The sequence below is a fragment of the Onychomys torridus genome, chromosome 1, assembly GCF_903995425.1.
Source record: "Onychomys torridus chromosome 1, mOncTor1.1, whole genome shotgun sequence".
In the NCBI taxonomy this organism is placed as follows: domain Eukaryota; kingdom Metazoa; phylum Chordata; class Mammalia; order Rodentia; family Cricetidae; genus Onychomys; species Onychomys torridus.
In genome coordinates, this window is record NC_050443.1 from 136,082,241 (window position 1) to 136,103,977 (window position 21,737).

At 42.6% G+C, this 21,737-nt stretch overlaps 1 protein-coding gene across 1 annotated transcript in view; it reads right to left on the reverse strand.

The window, feature by feature from the left end:
* Positions 1 to 21,737, reverse strand: part of Pcsk5 (proprotein convertase subtilisin/kexin type 5) — a 427,807-nt gene that overhangs the window by 99,134 nt on the left and 306,936 nt on the right. Inside the window, exon 21 of the mRNA XM_036173949.1 lies at positions 288 to 390. Coding sequence (XP_036029842.1) covers positions 288 to 390 — 103 coding nt within the window. The remainder of the gene's footprint in view (positions 1 to 287; positions 391 to 21,737) is intronic.

Genomic DNA, 21,737 nt, shown 5'->3' on the forward strand with positions numbered 1-21,737 from the left:
GGATACAGGGTTTCACTGGTCAAAAGTGACATCAAAGGTACCATTTTCATTAGCAAGATAGCTCTTCCAGCATTTAGGAAATGGGTCTTTGCCAAGGGTATTGGACCATGTGGGAGAGGATGCTACAGGGGGGGGGGGGGGGGGGGGCTGCGGCCAGACCATAGGGAATATCTGTATTATGGGAAGGAGTTTGGGTCCTGTGTCCAGCAGGCCCATTAGGTGCTACTAAAGTTGTTAACACTTCTTCCCTACACCCTTCCCCCAGGAAGTACTAAGAGGTTTCTCACCTTGTTATGGGGCAGCTGGTACAGTCTTCTTGAGTCGGTCCCCAACACTTGGCACATGAGGCTTCACAGGTACGGCAGTGGCCTTGCTCATCAATGTATTCTCCTGTGGAACAAAATCTAGCTGCTTATTGCACTCCACATGGCAAGCCTGCCTGGGCTGGCTGGCAGTTAGGGAGCAGACAGAGTGCTTGATGGCTACTTGAGCCATGGAAGTAACACAAGGGTGGTCATAGTTCAAGTCAAGCAGTGGCCAGGCCACACCCACATCTTGTCTAATCATGTTATACAGGGAAGGATTGTCATTGTGGGGCAAGAATGAGCATAGAATTCTGGCTGGAATTTGGCAGATGGGAACTAGACATTATCCTGGAAGGTCACCAGTGAAGAAACAGAGGGTATTCTCATTCAGCTGGCAGGTTTATCTTTCCCACAGGAGTACATGTCTGATCTTGCCACAGAACTCAGTGTAGCTTCACAAATTTCTCTTGAACATTGGAAATCACCACCACAGAAGAAGGGTAGAGAGAGGTCAACTTCACTGAAGGCATCAAAGACATGATGGCACTCAATGAATTCAACCCTCCTCCTATACCACGTTCCTTCTTCCTTGTCATTGTAAAAAACCAAACCACTACCACCACCACAAAGTCACAACAATTGGAGAGGTTTCTTCAGTCAGATCCCCAAAGCCACATTTTGTTTTCATTGTTTGAAGACAGATAATCCTCAGAATAAAATGTTGTTCAGATTCTGGCAGAACCACCCCTTCACTTGGCCTCAGACCACTCGCAAATGTGATAGCTGTTTAACCATCTGTAACTTGTCAATCTGAGGCCCACTGAGAGTGGTGAGGTACCCTGATATACTCATGGTTTAGTCAACCCACCTCACTGATCCAATGAGATTACTGCTGGCTTTACTGTAGTTGCATTCAGAAAAGCCATGGAAACACAAGGATGAGAATAGGGTAAGTCATCCTCTGCCTTTCTCACAGCTTTTCTGAACTACAGTTAGGGAAGTTAAGCTTTCCACACAGAACGCATTCACTCTCTAGAACTAAACCACACTGAAAGAAATGAAGAGCTTGCTAGAGTTTGCTCTTCTAAAGCACAAAATGCCTTTCATATAAAAATGACTTTCACATAAAGTCTATTAAGTTGGCTAAGGGAAAGGGAAATAGGTATGTTTGGAGTGGTGCAAACAACTCTGAGCAGCTTACCTTCTGTTACCAAAGTACAGTGTGTTGTGGAATATTACTTTAGTTATGTAAAGATATGTTGCATTTGTTTATGCTGCATTTGTTTAATGATGTAAAGATGTGTTGCTTTGCCTGCCTAAGGCACCTGATTGGTCTAATAAAAAGCAGACCAGCCAATAGCTTGGCAGTAGAGGGTTGGCAGGGCTGGTGGGCAGAGAGAATGAGTAATAGGAGAAATCTAGGCTTGGGAGAGAAGGAGAAGTACCCTGATATACGCATGGTTTAGTCAACCCATCTCACTGATCCAATGAGATTACTGCTGGCTTTACTGTAGTTGCATTCAGAAAAGCCATGGAAACACATGGATGAGGATAGGGTAATAGGATGAGGGTAGGGTAATAGGATGAGGGAAAAAGGAGGGAAGATGCCCAGGGCCAGCTGGGTAGCCAGGTGTCAGACAGACAGACATGGAGTAGGACGTATAGAATGAAATAAAGGTAAAACAACCCTGAGGCAAAATGTAGATGAGAGAAACAGGTTAATTTAGGTTATAAGAGCTAGTAGGACTAGCATAAGATAAGGCCAAGCACTTCAAAACTAAAAGATCTGTGTGTCATGATTTGGGAGCTGGATGGTGGCTCCAAAGAAAGCCTGTGACAACAGTGTGACCAGGACTCTAACAGGTAACTGTATGATGCAGTCGTGATTCTTTGCTTGGGAAGAGAGACCTGTACTCACAAAAACGACATTAGGGAAAAAGAATGCAAATGTGTATGTTGGTGAGCACCCATGTTATCCACCTGGTAAATGGCCAGGGCCACTTGTAGCTGAAGTTTTTCTGGTCCTGCCTGATCCTGCAACTGCTCAGACCCAAATGAACACACAGAGACTTTTATTAATTAAAGCTGCATGGCCTAATGGCTCAGGCTTCTTGCTAGCTAGATCTTACATCTTAAATTAACCCACAATTCTTATTTATGTTTAGCCACGTGTCTTGGTACTTTTTCCCGGTTCTGCCTTCACATCTTGTTTCCTCTGTGTCTGGCTGGTGACTCCTGACTCAGCCTTTCTGTTCCCAGAATTCTCCTCTCTCTTTTCCTGCCTATACTTCCTGCCCTGCTACTGGCCAATCAGTACTTTATTTATTAACCAATCAGAGCAACACATTCATAGCATAGCATACAGAGCAATATCCACAGCACTTCCCCTTTTCTTTTCTTTTTTTTGCAAAAGGAAGGTTTAAACTTGAAAACTCCAGCTACATTAACACAATCCTTCACAGGCACACCAGCAGGCTAAATCATTCCTCTCTTGTGTGCCTCGAGGGCTGTCTCCTAGGTGATTGCAGACCTGGTTAACTTGACAGTTAACACTAACCAACACAAATAAACTAGTTGCCTGCTAATTAACCAGCAAACTCAGAGCAGAAAAAAAGCTTGGACTTCTGCCAAATAGGAGTGGTGCTGAGTTTATGTCAGATGAAATAGCATCATATATCGGTAGCCTGCTTTTAATTGGCTCAGGCTCTCCTGTTCTATCTGTTGTTTATTGCCCTTTCTATATTATCTTTTCACTGCTGTTGTAGCAGGTCCAACCACTTGGTGCCTGTAGCATCAGTCTTGGGACCAACATAATGAACAGTAGAGGATTCAGGGCAGACTAAATATGAAGAAGCAGAGCTTACCTACAGGGGCCAATGCAGATGATTTGTGCTTGTAGATGGGTAACACATGTGTATTTTTCAAAAGATATATGCTGAATAGAATAGGAGTGAGATAAGGTCACAGAGACTTCAAAAACCCAGAGAAACTATATTCCAGAGAAGTGTGAACTCAGAGTACAGCTTCTCCATCCACTTACTTTTTGGATGTGTTTGAAACATCTACATACGTGCTAGGCATTTGGTTGAGATTTTAAAATACATGAATTTAAAAGGCCCTGCTTTTGTATTTTCAAAATATTTGAGAGTCTGGTGTGTGTGCACATGTGTGTGTATATGTGTGTGTATGTGTGTGCATGTGAAGGCCAGAAGTCAATGTCAGGTGTCTTTCTCAGTTGTACACCATCTTAATTTTTATTTTTTTTAGGCAAGGACTCTCTCTGAATCGGGAGTTTGGAATCAGCTAGACTGGCTGGCTAGTGAACTCGAGGCATATTCCTGATACTGCCTCCCCAGCACTGGGATTTAAAAGCGTACTTGGTGCATCTTGCTCTTTATGTGGGTGCTGGGAATTGAACTCATGTTTTCATGTTTGTGTAGCATGCACTTTACTGGCTGAGTCATCCTCTAAAAATGATTATGTTGAGGGAATAGTTGTAAATCAAATGCTGCCCAGGGGCCTTATACTTCCTTAGAATATCCAATGTCTAAGTCAGAAGAGAGAGGCACATGGGGAACCTTTGTAGACCTAGAGGTAGACAGATGCTTTGCTGCCATGCTGGTCCCTACAGAAAATGACACTGTGGTTGGTTCTTCTGATTCCCCATCTTCATTCAATTTAACCTTCATGACGTATGAGAGGTGTCCTGCCTTTTGACAGAATGAAATAATGTTGTTATTTAAAAATTGGTTGAACCAAATTCACAGCTATCATGGGACATGTACAGCCTGTAGGCCACATATTGGACACTCAAGAAAGCAGATCCTATGCTAGGGTAAAATTTTTCCCTAATAACAACCTGCTCTGCTGGATCAAAAGCTGCTTGGTGGCAGTGAGAGTTGTGCCAGCTGTACACCCAAAGCTTTCATAACTACAGATGACACATCATTAGATCAAGCAAGGGTTAGTAGGATGTTCCTTTGAACTGTGTTATTTTGTGTATTTTTGTTGTTGTTATTTAGTTTTAGACAGTGTCTCACCTGGCTATCCTGAATCTTGTTATATATAACAAGGCCAAGCTGCCCTGTGAGCCTCTTGCCTCAGCTTCCTGAGTATCAGGGTTACAAGAATTACTACCATCATGCCCATGTGGAAAATTGTAAATTCTCCCTCATTTTTATCAGTACCTTAGCTATTGTTGTCTTGATCTGCTCAACTATAATGGCCTCCATTCAGCACTCACAAAAAAACATCTTAGATCTAATGACCATTGAGCATTATCTAGCTCCAGAATTTTGAAAACATGATCTAAGGCAGTGATTCTCAACCTTCCTAATACTGAGACCCTTTCATACAGTCCTTCATGTTGTGATGAGTGCCAGCCATAAAATTATTTTTGTTGCTACTTCATAGCTATAATTTTGCTACTATTATGAATCATATGTAAATATTTGTGTTTTCTGATTGTCTTAGGTGATCCCTATGAATGGGTCATTTGATCCCCAAAGGGGTCTTGACCCACAGGTTGAGAACTGAGAATGAGTACAAGTTTTTGCACAACCTCACTGTCTTGTGTTCTCCACTTGGACTGGGCCAAACTTTCTCCAAACCCATGTTCTACTCATACTTGCTCAGAAGGAGACTTCTTCTGACTTGATAAGGTATCTGAGTTCTCTCAGCTTCCTTTTTCTCAATGCCTGAACCCTTTGTGAGCTCCTTGACTGCCCCCTCACTACCTGTCTTTGAGGAAGGTGCATCTTTCCTGCTACCCAGAGTCAACTCTCCATTCAATGCTCTTCATCTTCCTCCCTTGGGATATTTCTGATCAATCCCTCCATCTTCAAGCTCCTCTTTGTGTCTCCATCTTACAACATCCACAAAGATTCTCCCCTAATCTAAAACCTTTGCAAGCCCCTTCCCTTCCTGATAAGTGACTCCTCAAGGCTGTTTATTTTCCTCTTGTTACTTGGAAACAAAACGGAGAACATTCTGTGACCTTGGAGCTTATGTAAGAAGGTCATCAAAGGACAGCTAAATGGTTCATCCCCCTCCAGTCTAGTCGCCTCTTCACTTCGGAGGAAGCACTGGCTTTACAACAGCTGACAACGGAGGGAGCTGCCCCAATTTCCATATTTATGTAGACGTCCAATGAGTCACATAAACAACTGCCCTCAGTCCTTGCACACAGGCACAGGTTTTTCCCTGCTCATTTGGAACTGAGGAAGTCAGATTCCAAGGACATAAGGAAGTTACTTATTTTTTTCTTTGTTGGAACAGCAAATTCTTGTCGTCTGTCTTCATTGCACAATGAAGTTGAATGTTTATGACAGGCGCGATATACAAAACCCTTCGAAGAAGTCACTTTTAGCAGATGTCAGGAGCCAGCATCGTGTTCACCTATCCTACAAGCTCTTCTTTCTGGCATCTTTGGCTATTTGTATTATTTGACCATATTTCTCCTGTGACTGGAAAGTTTTCTGTTTCCCTGTTCCCTTCTCATCCTATTTTACAGGGGTTTAAAGGTCACTGCGGAAGTGGGGTCACATGGGGGAGAAATGATGCCTTGAAATTTGAAGACCCGGCTTAAAATGAATGCTTATAAATTTAGCAGTGTACAAGCAAGTGACATGCTATGCTCACTCCATTCTTGATAACATTATCAAATGTTATTAATAAACTTACATTAAAGAAACTCATATGAGGTCATCCAGAAAAGGTGAACATGCATTATACAATCCTCAGTTATAAAACACAATCCAAGACATAGTAATAGACTTTAGGTACACATGGCTAGACAGTGAGCTAGCTCTTACTCTGTCTGTCTGTCTGCCTGTCTCTCTTTCTTTACTTTCTCCCTCCTTCCTTACTTAATCTTTCCTCTTTGTAGGGGAACAGAGTTTCATGTAATCCTGGTTGGCCTTAAGCTCGCTGTGTACAGAGTGTGACCTTGAACTTCTGATCCTCTTACTTCCATCTCCTATATTTGGGATTTTAGGCATTGCCATCATGCTCATCTCAAGAGCTTTTTTCTACAGAAACACTATGTCTTTATTGACTCAAAGTCTAATATATATATATAGATATATACATCTACATATTATATGTGTGTGTGTGTATGTATAATTTCCTCAAAGGAATAAATACTCAAGTAATAGATTATGAAGTGAGTTTCAAACAACTTTTTATCAAAGTGGCTAGTAAGTGAAGAGGAATAGGTACAGGGAATCCAGCTATTCAGTGTTGCTGGTTGTTTCATTGAGCAGCCTGGCTATTGATTATTTGCAGCTTTCTATATAAGCCCTACTTATGTGCCTTATCACCGAGGTTCCAGGAATCAAGTGACTTTATTGAACAATTCCACAATCCCAAGTGCTAATTAAATATACTATCTCTTTGTAAGGAAGCCAATATACAGCTTCCAACTTAAAATGCCATTGTGTGAAGACAATTTTCATGAAAAAGAACTGTGCATTTATTATTTTATGCCAGCTACAATAAATGCTTGGCAACACTCTCAACTAATTCTATGCTAATGAACTAAGTCAAGTTTTTAAAGCCTCGTTAAGCTGGTGTTTTATAGCAGGGCTCAATATCTGAGACCTTCAACTGAGACTGCAACACCTTTAGTTTAAAGTCTCCGAAGTCACTCAGCCTTAAAGGGGAAGAAGATTTGGACAAGGTCTACAACAGAGATGAACTTTGCAGCTGTCATAGCAAGTGGAATAAGTCAATCACAAAAGGACAATTGTTTCATGAGGCCCCCAGAGTAGTAAAAGGCATAAGGACAAAGTGGAACGGTGATTTCCAGGGATGGTGGGGGTGGGTGATGGGGAGTTACAGTTCCATGGGTTCAGAGTTTCAATTAGAAAAGATGAAAACATTCTAGAGATAGACTGTGGTGATGGCTACACAGCAATGCGAATGAATGTACATGCAACGGTTCAACTGAATTCAGAAAATGGTCAAAATGGAAACGTTATATATATTTCACCACAATTATGAAATCTACCCAATAAGTTTGTCCCTTAACATACCAATACTTGATATTAACAGCAGCAACAAAAATTACTTCGGGCTTTGGGGAATGGATAAAAAGCTCTGGTTATCTTAGGGTGCACATCTGTCAAATAGAGGCTTGAGAGAGGTGACCGTGTTAGGAAATGGATACACAGACAAACCCACGAGAAGTGAGACATCTGGTAGAGGTGATCCTTAGGATCCACAATAGGCAGAACGAACAAATGGGTAGCCAGGAGAGTCCCAGCCGCCTCCCTAGCCTGGCTGTGTCTCGGTAAGGTTTGAGGGCACACAGCTCCTGTAACCCATTCTCTCAACACTCCCTGTGGTACACCTCCCTCCCCACGGGATTCTTGGATTGATGGTGCTTCTGCTTCAAGGTCCTATGGCTCTCTCATTCTCAGGCATGGATCTGTGTGTTTGGCACCCTCGGGGTTGGCTCCTGCAAACTGGATGGATCATAAATTTTAGACCCAATACACATGCAAATATTTAGCTCCCTTCAACTTGCATGTTCTTCAAAGGGCAAAATGAAGAGGTGACCCTTCTACTTTCCACCCTTGTTGGAGCCCAGACCACAGTAAGACTCTCAGAGAAGGTACCCACATGAAGTGTTGGCCAACACACCTGAGTACAGGGGGGATGCTGCAAGCATACAAGCTTCTATTCATCGATGCCTTCCATGTTACAAGTGTTGTACTATGTAATATTTGGTTCAGACAGAAACCCCTTTTGTGAGTGAGAAACTGAGGCTCAGAGGGATGGAACATTTTGCATACAGTAATTCAAGTAGGCAAGTGACAGCTGGGCTCTGGCCCAGGAACTCAGAGCCTAGCAGTGCTCTTTTTACAGCCCGCCCCTGCAATGGATTAAATTGCCCTTTCTGTGTTCCAAGTAGTTTTGCTGTTTATAAAAATAAAGGAGAACGTGCCTTCCTTAAACCACTTGGTGAGGTAACGGCAGTATCAAAAGGAAGGAAACTGAAAATGAATGGAAACAGAACAGGCATATTGTACCCACTGGATTTTTTTTAATGGTTCAATATGCTTTCCAAATGTATTTGCTCAGAGAAAGTGGCTCCCGTGTATTAAAAAGTCATTTTATGAATCAAATCAACCGAGTCTTTTAAGCAGTTCGTTTCACCTACTAGGCACTAAGTCCCTAAGGGAAATTCAAAGTCTAATTTTTTTAAAATTAGTAAAGCTAATTTATCAGATCCATAGAACAAGGATTCTCTCTCTCTCTCTCTCTCTCTCTCTCTCTCTCTCTCTCTCTCTCTCTCTCTCTCTCTGTTATATATATTTTGGAGTGCTAGAGATTATGCCCAGGTGCTCCCACAGCCTGACAGGCACTGCAGCACACTGACCTACATTTCCAAATGGACAGGAGTTTGGATGTTGCTTAAATGCTGTTTGAAAATAACATGAATAGCTTGCAAACAGAATATCATCTCTCCGATCCCCAGTTAAAAAAAAAAAAAAAGAATCTGTGACATATACAGCCAGGTTCTTGTTTCTGGGTTTCTTAACTGAGCCAATTGAGTGTTACGTCTGTGTTGGTGAGTATTCTGTAAGTCCTAGGGTGAAGATGCTAGGGTTGAACAGGCACAGACAGGGAAACTCTGCACAATAGCACTTTAGGTACACTCTACAAAACTGGAACTCAGAAAGTAGAATGTGGTTTGCCAGGGGCTGGAGGAGGGAAAGATGGAAGAGAGGCTGATCAATTAGTTATAAGAATGAATCTGTGAGTTTTACTGTATGACATGAGGACTATAGTTAACAACAATGTACTGGATATCTGAAAACCCCAGAGAGTACTTCATAATTTTTCTCACCAGAAATCAATTATAGGAGGTCCTACATATGTTAATCAGCTCAACTTAGGCATTCCACAATATATACTGATTCAAAGCATCATGCTGTATACTGTTTTTTAATGAGATGCAAATATTTTATTTATTTTTTATGTGTGTGTGTATGTGTATGTGTGTGTGTGTGTGTGTGTGTGTGTGTGTGTGTGTAAAATTTGAGACAATTAGTTCTTTCCTCCTGCCATGTAGGTTCTAGGGATTGAACAAAGGTTGTCAGGTTTGGTGGTAAGTGCCTTTATCCAATGAACCATCTTGCCAGCTCTTGTACCTTGTACCCTGTTTAATGTGTACAACCTCTGTCAATTAAGGAGGTGGTGGGGAGAAGGCAGTGAAGTAAAACTAGACCCAAGTAGAGAAAAAGGCACGAGTGTAATTGTTATCTACAATTAAACATAGTAAACTTGTAGAACTTCTCATGTTCTGTGGATGAGGATGATGTAGTAGTTATCTGTCTATTATCCATCTTCTGTGTTGCTGTGGGATGAAAAAATACGAAGTAGGAATTCAGCTGACTATGACAAAGCCATACCTAGAAGAAGCCAAGAGCCTTTCCAGAGGATAAAGCCAAGGTTTAAGGAATCTTGATGATATTGGCTTTTGAGTATTAGCCATTTCCTCCTATGAATTTCTTCTGTGCTCTTGTATCTTTTCCATTCCTAAGAACAGTATGTTTGACCATTCACCGGGCACAATTTTCCCTATACACTTAAAATACTTGTATAACTTTCTCCAACTGTGCTAACAACAGACACAGTCAAGATCCCCAATTTCAGGCCTTTTTGTAATTATTATCACTAGCAACATCTGGCCAGGACCTTCTCTGGATGAAAGTATCTTATCTAAGATACCTCACAGACTTTCCAGACAGACTTAAGCATCCAGACTATCTGTTTGAGAAGGCCTGTTGGATGTGCTAATTAAGCTTAACATTCTTTCTTTCAAATGCTATCTCTGCTCAGATCAGTTAACTCAGAACTAAGGGTTTTTGCTCACCAGGTACCTCAAGTTGTGACTCAGGTTGCCTAGTTACTGAGTGCACTCCCCTACCCTGCCAGAAAATGGTGGCAGCTGAGATAGCTTGAACAGATAAGGGGCCAAAGGAAAATAAGGCAGTTTTATTTTCACTCATCACTGGTAGACTCCTAACACCTTACCTAAACACTTCTAAGAATATAGTTTGAGCATATAAAATCCTCTTTGCTTAGATATTAACCCTATCTGGCCCTCAGTTGATTCTATTCCCCATTCGTCACTTCCCTTTTGGGTTGTAAATGATAGCTGACAATTACTGCTCTTTGTGGGGACCTTATTTCCCCTCCCTTTGACCCAGAAGGAATTCAAGCCTGATGACCTTGCCTTAGCCAGAGCATTGTTATTGCATGGGTATATCATTGTAAACCTCAGAGACTTGAGGGGGACTAAAGTGAGAACTAGGAGAATGAGATGGAAGGTGAAGAAGAACTAGAGGAGGAAGACCCAGATGGAAGACTAGATGGGAAAGAAGAAGATGGGAAAGAACTAGATGGGAAAGAAAGAGAGAGAGAGCTTAGAAGAATAAAGAGAGGAACTAAGATGGGGCAGACCTAGATGAAGAAATTAAGAAAGCACTTAGAGGGAACAGCAGAAAAATGTAGAGAGAATCAGGCAACAGAGGAGCTAGGCATGAGAGCAGAAAAGAAGCTGTGTGGACAGAGAACTGACTCTGAAGAATAAAGTGAATGGACTAAAGAGTGTCCTGTATGTAGATTTATTCGAGAATCCCTCAGATTAATTCTCACCACTGGTAGCATCTCTTCTGGAATCCTGAGAAAACTGTGTGCAGTTTCTTTCTTTTTTAAAGAGGGGAATTGCTATGGCTTGGGTTTCAGAGAGTACAGTCCATCTTGTAGTGGTGGGAGCATGAGACAGCAGCTTTTCATATATCTTCAGAGCAGAAAGCCGAGTAAGGAAGTGATGAGGAAAATGGACCCACCTCAGTGACCTTCTTGCCCCAGCTAGGTCCCACTCCAAAAAGGTTCTTTAACCTACTGAAAGAGCACACCAGCTAGAGGCTGAGTGTTCAAACATCTGAGCCTGTGGGAGCCGTTTCAGACAGGCATGTAAAATTTCATGGCTCTATTGAGTGAGACTGTCTTTCCATTCCTGTAGGATACTAGAATCTTCACAAGTGCTAATGCTATACTTGTTCTCTTGACTCCAGAGAATTTTTACCCTCAACAGCATGTTCGACTTGTGCTTGCAAAGGCACGGTCTCAGAGAAGGGGAAGGAGCAGTATCTGATGCATATGCACTGACAGGTTGTTTGGGTTTTGACACACAGTAACAGAAGTAAGGGGCCATAATTCTATCAACTATTTTTTTTTTTTCTTGCCTTCTGGAATGCCTCTACAACTGCAGGACACAGACCAAAGAGGACATAGGAAACACTAAGAAAGTGAATGACTAGCAAAAATTGAGGCCAAGGAGGTGACTATGTCTCATTGAAGACTCCAGCAAAATGGAGGGCATCCTACTGAATTTTGCTATGTGTAACGTAGTCCATGGAGCTTGCCAAACACTTCTGATCTCATTGAGGGAGCCAGGGCACAGATGGTTAAAGTCTCAAGTCCTTCCTACAGAGAGGACTAAGAACAAAGTGTTCCCTGCTGTGGTTCAAGTTCTGAAACAGATAATCTGTTATCATCCACTTTCATTTCCATAGCAATTCAAAGAACCTTCCAACCTGCTGTCATCATGTGACCATAAGCTAGGACAGCTGCTCCATTCCACTGGGCCATGGGAAGGAACATCATCAAATTACCTCCTTCCTCTTCCTCAATGCAAAGTAAGTGCTGGCTTTACCTTTCCTCCTCAACATCCCTACAGCTTCTTATTGTCCTGTCTTCATGTGCACCAATGTCTCAGGCAGCTCTCTAATTAGGAGGAAAGAGAAATCCTGGGAAAAGCAGAATTACATGCCCAGTGTTAGTTAGCACTGTGGCCCAGCCCATCTCTGGCAGTTGACAGCTTAGCCTTTAACTGGGTCACTGTCAACATCACCACAGGCATGGGTGCCGGTCTCCAGAGATCTGCTGGCTTATCTAGTGGCAGATTTGTGAGGAGCCTGGAACCCTGAATAGTGACTGGGGGAACATGTCATTTGTCAGGTTGCCATATGTTCCATTGGGAGTGACCACATTGTGCTTTTCAAAAAAGCCTAAGAGTGTAAATAGAGAACTGAAGACTGTTCAGTGCTGTGTGTCAGCAGAACAGGAAGCATCATGCTGTACACATGAGGAAAACCTGGAGTTACCCAACCTAGGGTTGAGTTTGGAGTCTTTTCTCTCCAGCTGTCTGAAATTAATCAAACACATATTTGCCTCACATCCCTCTTCTGTGAACTGTGGATAGTAACCTCTCATAGCATGTGGTGGGGTATTAAATGGGAAAACAGACCTCAAGCACCTTGCTCAGTAGATGGCCAGATGCTATGATGACCAGGTACTTTAATTATGTCACGCCATCACTTCTGTTAGCAATGTGGCTACTGTTTACTTGAAGCTTCATTTGTCCAAACTAGCCATTCAGTCCTCAGAAGTTAACTCTCCGGACACTCAAATCCTGGCAGACTGTATTCCAAACTGGGCTTTTCCTGCACTTCCCAAGAGTAATTGGATGATGTATTGGCTACCTATGTCCGTGGCAATGAGGCAGTGAAAGTGAAAGACCCTGGGGACCAAGGGCAGTCACCTCTCGAAGCAAGTGAGCTGCAAGATGCAGCCTGCACACGTTATTTTATTTATTATCTATTTTAATTGCCCTTGGAGACAGCCTCTGTGTATCAGAGTGAAATCAGCTTGTCTTCAATTTTGCTGTGGAAAATTACAGAGCTGTGGGTGTGGTCTTCTTAGGCAGCTGAGGTCACTCTTTCAGAAATGGGTTCAGCTCTGTTAGATGAGGCTATCCTCTAGGCTGCTTGGTCCCTCTATAGAGTAGTCATTAGTCATGGGCCACTTTCTGTATGTATCAATGCATGTATTCTGGTTTTTAGGTCTCATATTACCCAAGCTGACCTTAAACTATAAGAAGCCAACAGTGACCTTGAACTCCTGACCTCCCAAATGCTAGGATTATCAAGGTGTAACACCATGCCTATCATCTCCAGTGGGAAGATGATATCCACTTTCTTACTTGGAATCTATAAAGACCAACTGTGTATTGTTCTCTCTTGATGAGGTGGAGCCTGTAAGCAGGTGAGCATGGAAGTGAGGTACTGGGGAGTGTGTAGGTCCATGCCTGTGTGAGATGTATACAGGAGCAGATAGGTTAGGGAAGAGTCAGAATCATGGACTCAGAAAGTCTCAGCTATTTCTCTGCCTACCTGTGTCCTGTCCTTCTGTATAGTCTGACTTTAATTATAGCTTGGGACTGTCTACAGCCGCTATCCAGCACTAGAATCTGTGTGGCCTCATCATGGGAAGGATGCCTATTTCTTCTCTTTAAGTTTCTTTGCCTTCTTACTGTGTGCTTTGGTGACCTCTTTACTCTCAGAGAATAATGACTTCTTTTAGAGTTAGGAGCCAGATGTAGAGGCGATGTCCTAGTTGTAGAGCCTACCCCTTCCCTGCCTAGCTAGGCGACCTTGGTTGTCCAGGTTACCGAACCTCTCTGAGCCCTAGTCAATTATCTGTAAGATAGAAATAATCACAGCTACTTTCTAAAGAGGTCAGCATAATTAACTTATGAATCCCCTGAAATATGCTTTCAGGACTAGCGATGTGGCCCCATTGGTAGAATGCTGGCCTAGCAGGCACGATGTTTTGGCTTTGGTACTAGCCAATAACACCGAGGAGGTAGAGACAGGATGATCAGGAGTTCAAAGTCACCTTTGACTAAATAATGGGTTCAAGGTTACCCTGGGTTACATGAGACTGTCTTTAAAATGCTTTGAAAGACATACAACTCTAGTAAGTGCTCAAATATATGGTAGCTTTTGCTTTCCCGGTGAGCACATCCCGGCTCGTAGATAAGCCACAGGGAGTAAAATGGTCTCTACAGGCACTCAAGTTCCAACACCCTCATCTCACTTTTGTTATTATTATTTGATTTGCTGGCGATCAAGCCTTGGCCTTGCATATGCTGACAAGCTCTCCACCATCCTTCAGCTAACTTCACTATTGTCTGGTGGTTTTGAAGAACTCATCTTTCTTTAACTCCTCCAAATAAGACCATTGTTTCAGAATTTTATACTTTTCTGTTCATTGCCCTGCTAGAAGCAGGGAGTTTTTCTTATACTCTTGTTGACTTAGATGTAACAATGGGTAAATACAGACAAAATACCTAGAAAAGTCTTTAGCACAACTCTTCAGGGACCATGGAGAAGAATGGACTCAAAATTTTATTAGCTACTTTACTGATTTTTTTCATAACCAAACAACATTGGCCATGTTTGACTGGCACCAAAGTCTCCTTTATCTTTTACCCAGTGCCTGGATTTACAATCCTCAAACATCACAGCTGCAGCCTTCTCCTGCTTCTCCTCTTCCTCAGCCAGATTCTACTTCTCCCATTACTGCTACTGTAGGAAGTGGTTGTTTTTATTCCATAGTTAAGTGTTGATCTTTTACAAATTCGCCCTTAGAAAATTACAACCCAAATTACACCAGGCAGTTGTATAAGCCAAAGACATTCAAGTTCTCCCAGCCCACAGGCAGCTCTCCCCAAGCCTGTCCCTGCACATTTTGGCCAGTGGTTGTGAACAGAGCAAAGGATTGAGCTCTCCAGGAGAGTTCGAGGCCCTAGGCAAATCACACCATGTAAAATCTGGTTAAGATGACTATCAAGAACAGTCTTGAAAGCAAAGAGGAGTCAAAGCAGGTCAGACAGCAGGCAGAGGGATTTGGGCTGAGGAGGAGGAGGACCTGACTCACCAGCTTTGCCTCAGGGAGGGATCAAGGAACCAAGTTTCCAGAGAACAGCAGACTACCTCAGCCCATCATGCTGAGTCAGTGCAGATGAAAGCTGTGGGCTGGACCCTGAAAACCCAGAACCACCTAACAGGGAACCTCACATATCTGCTCCCAAAGGAGTGTGATGTGACATAAGTGGTTTAAGAAGATCCGGTGACACCCAGAGGGAATGCTAAGGGCTTTTTTGGGGGTAAACTTGCTATCTTAGATAACCCCAGTTATGTGACTCAGATCTATGGCTTGCAGGTCATTTTCTGGGGTGTGTCTATTCTTTACTGAACACACAGAATCAGCTCACCTCAATAACCAAAATACAAGCCACCACATATTCAAAATGAAAGTGCAGCCCAGAGCAGCTGGTCTTGATTGTATCCCTCCCCAGCAAAAGGCAATTCCTTGCTTAGTTTTGGTCTCACTGCAGGAGACAGAGATTGTGACAGGACTGTTTTGTGTTCTTTGTGAGGAATTAAACAAGGCTATTTGCTTGTTGAACTTCAGTATGATTGACTCAGGCCTGAAAAGAGAGATGTGTTTAAGTGGGTAAGAAGGAACATGGAAACTATTTGGGGAAAGGGGAGGGAGGACCAGGGCTAGAGGCTGGGCTGAGTGAGGCATTCAGAGGCGAGCAAATGACTCTGGGGGAGATGAAGCAGAAGCGGCAACCTGAATTTGAGGAAATGAAAGGGGAGTTTTGATAGAGGCTGCAGACAGATAATGAAATGTCAGCTATAAGCATATCTGTCAGGCCAAAGGAAGGCATTAAAGATTTAGTAGGGACATAAAAGTCTAGCATAGGTACACATGACAGAGGATCACCCTGGTAAAAGGAGACGGGGTGAATTGGAAGCAATGCCTACAAAACCAACTGTGAGAGGGCTCTGATGACTCCTGGCTGAGTGAAGGCCATCGGAATGACGCAGACACAGTTGCTCCCAGAACCCAACACTGCAGATCTCACTGGGCAGTGAGGCCTTGGAGTTCATCTTCAGCTGCCACATGCTTTTTTCTCCAAGGATAAGGCTGAATTTTCTCAAGATTGCACCTCATGCCTGCATAGTTTCTAGATTATCACCAAAGAGAAAGGAAAACGGGATGAAGAGAGTGAAGGAGAGCCTCATTTCCTTTCTGGAAAATTCTAGTTTGCCCAAACACACGTCCTAGATAATCTTGTACATTGGTTATTTAAAAAGTGGGAATCACAGCTTTAGGGAAAAGCATAAAGCATGGTATTTATGAGAATAGTGAAGAATCAGATAGTCCTCATTCAAAGCTTTGAGGGGCGGCTTTGAGAGAGTCTGTGGCACCCTGAGGGTCCTAATCAATTCAGCAACAACTGGGGTGTGCTGTCTAGACTTTTTTTTTTCACCTTGACACAAACTAGGGCCATCTGGGAAGAAAGAACCTCAATTGTGAAAACACTTTCATTAGATCGGCATGTGGACAAGTCTACAGGCATTGTCTTTATTAATAATTGATGTGGGAGAGCCCAGACCACCACAGGTGGTGTCACCCCTTGGCAAGAAGTTTGGGGTTGTATAAGAAAGTGGGTTGAGCAAGACCTGAAGAGCCAGCCAGTAAGCAGAATTCCTCTATGACTTCTGCTTTAGTTCCTGCCCCCAGGTCTTTGCCTTAGGTCCCTGTCCTGATGTCCCTTCATGATGTAAGCTATAAGTGGAAATAAACCCTTTCCTCCTCCAGTTTCTTTTGGTCATAGTGTTTATTACAGTGGTAGAAAGCAAACTAGGGCAGAGGGTGACCAGTTGTCTGGTCTATTTGGATGATCAAATAATATGCTTTGTGACAATTCTCTGGACAGCTCAAAAGTCCATGTAAAGGCATGGTCAGTGAAGTCATTACTGCTCCAAAGAAGGAAATCTGATCAAGTGTAGTGACAGAGAAATCTAGACCCATATGCTATATTTCCTACCTTATATCTGCAATTTTTAGATTAGCTACCTGATGCGGAGTATCTTCTGTACACTGCAAACATGTGTTGCTCTGACTGGTTGCTAAATAAAGCCGTTTGGCCTATGGCAAGGCAGCTTAGAGGCAGGTGGGAAATTCAAAGAGGGAGACAGGAGCAAGGTGGGGAAGAGACACCAGCCACCACCGAAGGAGAAGCAAGATGCCAGCAGACTGGTAAAGCCACAGAACACGTGGCAAACCATAGATTAATAGAAATGGGTTACTTTAAGATATAAGAGCTAGCTAGCAAGAGGCTTTCCATAGACCATACAGTTTATAATTAATTTAAGCCTCTGTGTATTTAATTGGGTCCAAGTGGCTGTGGGACCCAGCAGGACACAGGAAAACTTCCAACTACAGCTACCTAACTTTTATAACTCTTGTTTCCATAGTTACAAAATGGGATAATAATGGACTTTTTGTTAACTGTAAATCACTATGACCAAATATCTGGCACAAAAAAACTTATAGGGGGGAAAACACGTATTTTGGCATCATGGTTTTAATTGCTTAGGGCATGTAGTGGCACATATACCAAAGTAGAAATGCATGGCAGTGGAGCCTGGTAGCCTTTATGATCATGGTCACAATGACCTGACTTCTTTTGATCAGGCTCCATGTCTGCAAGAGTCTTATAGGGGGGAAATCACATATTTTTGTGTCATGGTTTGAATTGCTTAGGGCATGTAGTGGCACATATACCAAAGTGGAAATGCATGGCAGTAGAGCCTGGTAGCCTCATGGTGGCCAGGAAACAAAAAAAGAAAAGTGGGAAGTGACCAGAGTGTCAGTACCCTTATGATCATGGTTACAATGACCTAACTTCTTCTGATCAGGCTCCATGTCTACAAGAGTCTGCTTCTTCCAGTAGTGACATAGAATAGATACCATTGCTTCAACACATCTTTGTTGTGTTGGGTATTTGGGTCTTTGGATGATATTCAGCTTCCAAATCACGGCACAGTTCTTCCTCAGAAAGTTGTTATGATAACTATGTTTGTTGAAGAATTCAAAGTACTCAGAATAAAGTGTGTCTGGTATATAACACATAGTGAATAAATGCTATTACTACCATGACCAATCAACGTTAATGGCCTGCATATGGGAAGTGAGTGGAGAGACAGGAGTAAAAGTCCATGGGTTTGAACTTGAATCAGTAAGGAAATGTTGTGTAGCATTGCCAGAGCCTGGGAAGGTTAGGGAAATCTGACTGGGATGATTTGGCCAGTGATTTGCTATAGTGAAACTCCTACCATCATTCTATCCTCTTGCCCAAATGTCACAGACAGTGTTTTCACAGTGGTTGTTTTGAGACCTGTTCTAATTGGACCGCTGTGTTCTGTCTCTAAAACACATTTAACAAGAGTTGATAGAGTAAAATACAGTGCAGGCGTTCACAACCCTCTCTGCCTAAAGCCACACCATAAACAATCAGGAGCTAAGTTCATTGTTGCCAGATAAAATATCATCGTGGATGCCAAGACCATGAAAGAAGTGTCATCACCTGCCCATTCCCATGGAGAAGCTGTCCCATTCGTAGCCAGCATGACTGTTTGGCAGAAAGGCCATACATCTGTAGACAATGTCACACTCACACAGAAACGGGAAGGTGAACAGTTACAAAGGGCTGTTATCACTGTGGCTTCAGCCACTTGGACTTTGTGAGTATTCTGAAAGATGGTCCCAAGGGCACTTGCTACTTAATCAGCAGCTGAGCCTAATGCTCAATAAGTGTCAGCAGGTTAGAAACACAGTGCTCCTGAGCTTGCTTTTGTGGGCAGATGAGTGAGCTTTGCAAACTATTTAAGAAAGTTTCTTCAGATAAGCTGCTCCCCTTCTTTTAGGACCCCCACTTTACACAGGAAGAAGATGATAATTTGAGTTTATCAGGTTAATCCAAATTATACAATTCACAATTCATCTTGCTTCCTGCTCATATACAACTGTGCACACAGGAAAAAAATCATAATTTTGTTGAAAGAAACAAAGATAAGTGAGGGTAACCACGGCATTGGAGAAGCCATGTTATTTCCAGATTGGTCAAAGGACTACTATGGAGGATGCTGGGAGTTTCATCCCTTGCAACTCCTCCTGCTTCCTCTGTCCCTGGGATCTCCTGACAGTACCAGTTTCTGTACAGCTCTTCTCATTTCAAATCTTCCCCCGACCTCCACCTCCATTCACTGATCCTATATCCTCTGCCTACTGTAGTCTCCATTGGATGATTTCCAAGGCCCTCTAATCTCCGTGATCACCAAGCATATCAACTTGTTCCCATGCTCATATCCTTTTCAGCACTGTACTTCTGGTGCTTTTGTTCTGCAGATGGAATGGCCTTTAACAAACCTCAATTCTTATTTGAATCTCACTCTGAATCCCAGCCTGTCCTAGAACTTCTTATGTAATCCAGACCTGAGTCAAACTTGCAGTGATCCTCCTGCCCCAGCTTCCTGAGTATCGGGGTTAGAGGGGTGAGCCACAACACTCAGCTACAAATCCAAATTCTATAAGGACAGTCCTCCTACCTACAGTTTTTCAATGCTGATCCTGTAGAATAAAGTTCTATGGCATACAAGAGCCTTCAAAGTCTAGTCCTTGCTTCAGTCTCTGCTTGTTTCTCCTGCAGCTTTCCTTGCAAACTATGGCAGGATTGGGACACTCTGTACTCATCTTTGACATCACAACATGTGTGTTTAGAAACTGATTCAAGGAAAGAGGATCTGCTGTAACTTACCTGAGGCTTTTCTCAGCCTCAGGAAAAAGCTGTCAGAGACACATGGTGTACCAGAAGAAGGAGGGATTTACCCTCAGGAATATCTGTAACCTATGGTGAAGATTTGTGTATGAAGATCCTTGCTTCAATGTCCCTCCAGAGAGGTAATTGTGGATGCTGTGCAATATTCCTTTACACTGTGTGAATGTATGTCACTGTGACTGGCTTAATAAAGAAACTGATAGGCCAAAAGCTGAACAGAATAAGGTTACGCAGGAGAATTAGACTAGGAGAATGCTGGGAGGAAGAAGGGTGGAGTCTGGAGTTGACAGCCAGACACAGAGGGAGCAGGAGATGATTGTGCCATGATAATAAAGGTACCTCCACATGGCAATACAGAGATTAGTAGACATGGGTTAATTTAAGTTGTAAGAGCAAATTAGTAATAAGCCTGAGCTATTGGCCAAGCATTTATAATTAATATAAGCCTCCATGTGTTATTTTGAGAGTGGCAGTGGGACAGGAAAACTCTGCCTACAGTGGGATTTCTCTAAACTTTTTTCCATAGCACTGTAGTCTAGCACTCTACTTTAGTATTTGGTTCAACAGCAAAACCTTCACTGGCCATTTCCCTATCTTGGTTAACACATGTCACCACTGGTATTTCATTCCTCTCACAAATAAAGCTCTTGCAGTTGAATGTCATCTTGTCAGATTCTGGGAGGCCACCTAAGACACATCCCTGTGTTCCAAGAGACTTTGGGATTCCCAAGGTTTTTAAGCACTGCCCCAAATAGACTACCTATTTGGTTTGCTCTTACTCCCTTCTTTCTTATCCTTCACAACTTAAACCCCATGCCCCCATGGTAGCCTCTTGGACTCTTGACTACCACGCCTGCATACAGCTGTACTGACTTCCCCTGTGCTCTGTAATGCTTTCTATATCCTTGGGCTTTTCTGCATGTCTCCTGGTGATACTGCAAACAGGCATCTTCCCTGTGACATCTATTATTGCTCTTTGTGGCTAGGAATTATTTCCCAGGATGTGGAGCAGTACTTGTCATGGGACACACTGATTAAAATATTGTGGCAAATAAATAACTTGACATGTAGGAAGTTAGGAATTCGAAGAGGGAAAAACCTGTTACTCAATAGCTAGAAGCACCACAAAAAGAGATTCATTAATTCACTAAGTGTGTAATTATGGAGAACCTAATATGTTCCAGGCACTATTTGGCATATAATATGAAGCAAAATTAAATCACAAACACAATTCCTGCAAACTTTGGTTTCTTGGTGGGGTTAGTAGCTGCAGGATGCTATGGATCTGAAAGCTGACCAGAAAATAAGTGAGCACTGGAGAAAATAACAAGGGACTGCAAGGAGAATGTAGTGGGGCTCAGAAACCAGAGCAATGGACTAAGACGGTGTGTGCATTCTGCTGGAGTAGTTGACAGAGTAAGTTATCAGCATGGAGTCCCATGATCTTGATTTCAGTGGACTGGATGGACACAGGCTTCACAACATACTAGTTCTGTTCTATCCAGGCCCCAAATATCCATAAACTATGGCCACTTTTCTAGACATGCATGCAAAGAATCCAATTTTAAATGCAAAATACCTCTCCAGCACCAAAGTTCAGTGCCAACTTGTCTAAGCCCATGGAGCAAATGCTCTTGGCTGACAGAAGTGTAGTAGAGAGGGGCGGGGGGCAAGATTTCAAGGGATGAAACACCAGGAACTGAGCATTTAGAGAAGCAGACAGTTCCAACTAAGGATACGTCACAGTTGCCATCAACTACTTCCATCAAAATTACCCACATTGGATAAACATACAGGACTAGCAATTGGGATTATTATTCCCTAATATTCTAATAGTTTATACACTGGTTTTACCTTTTAAAGACTCTCATATA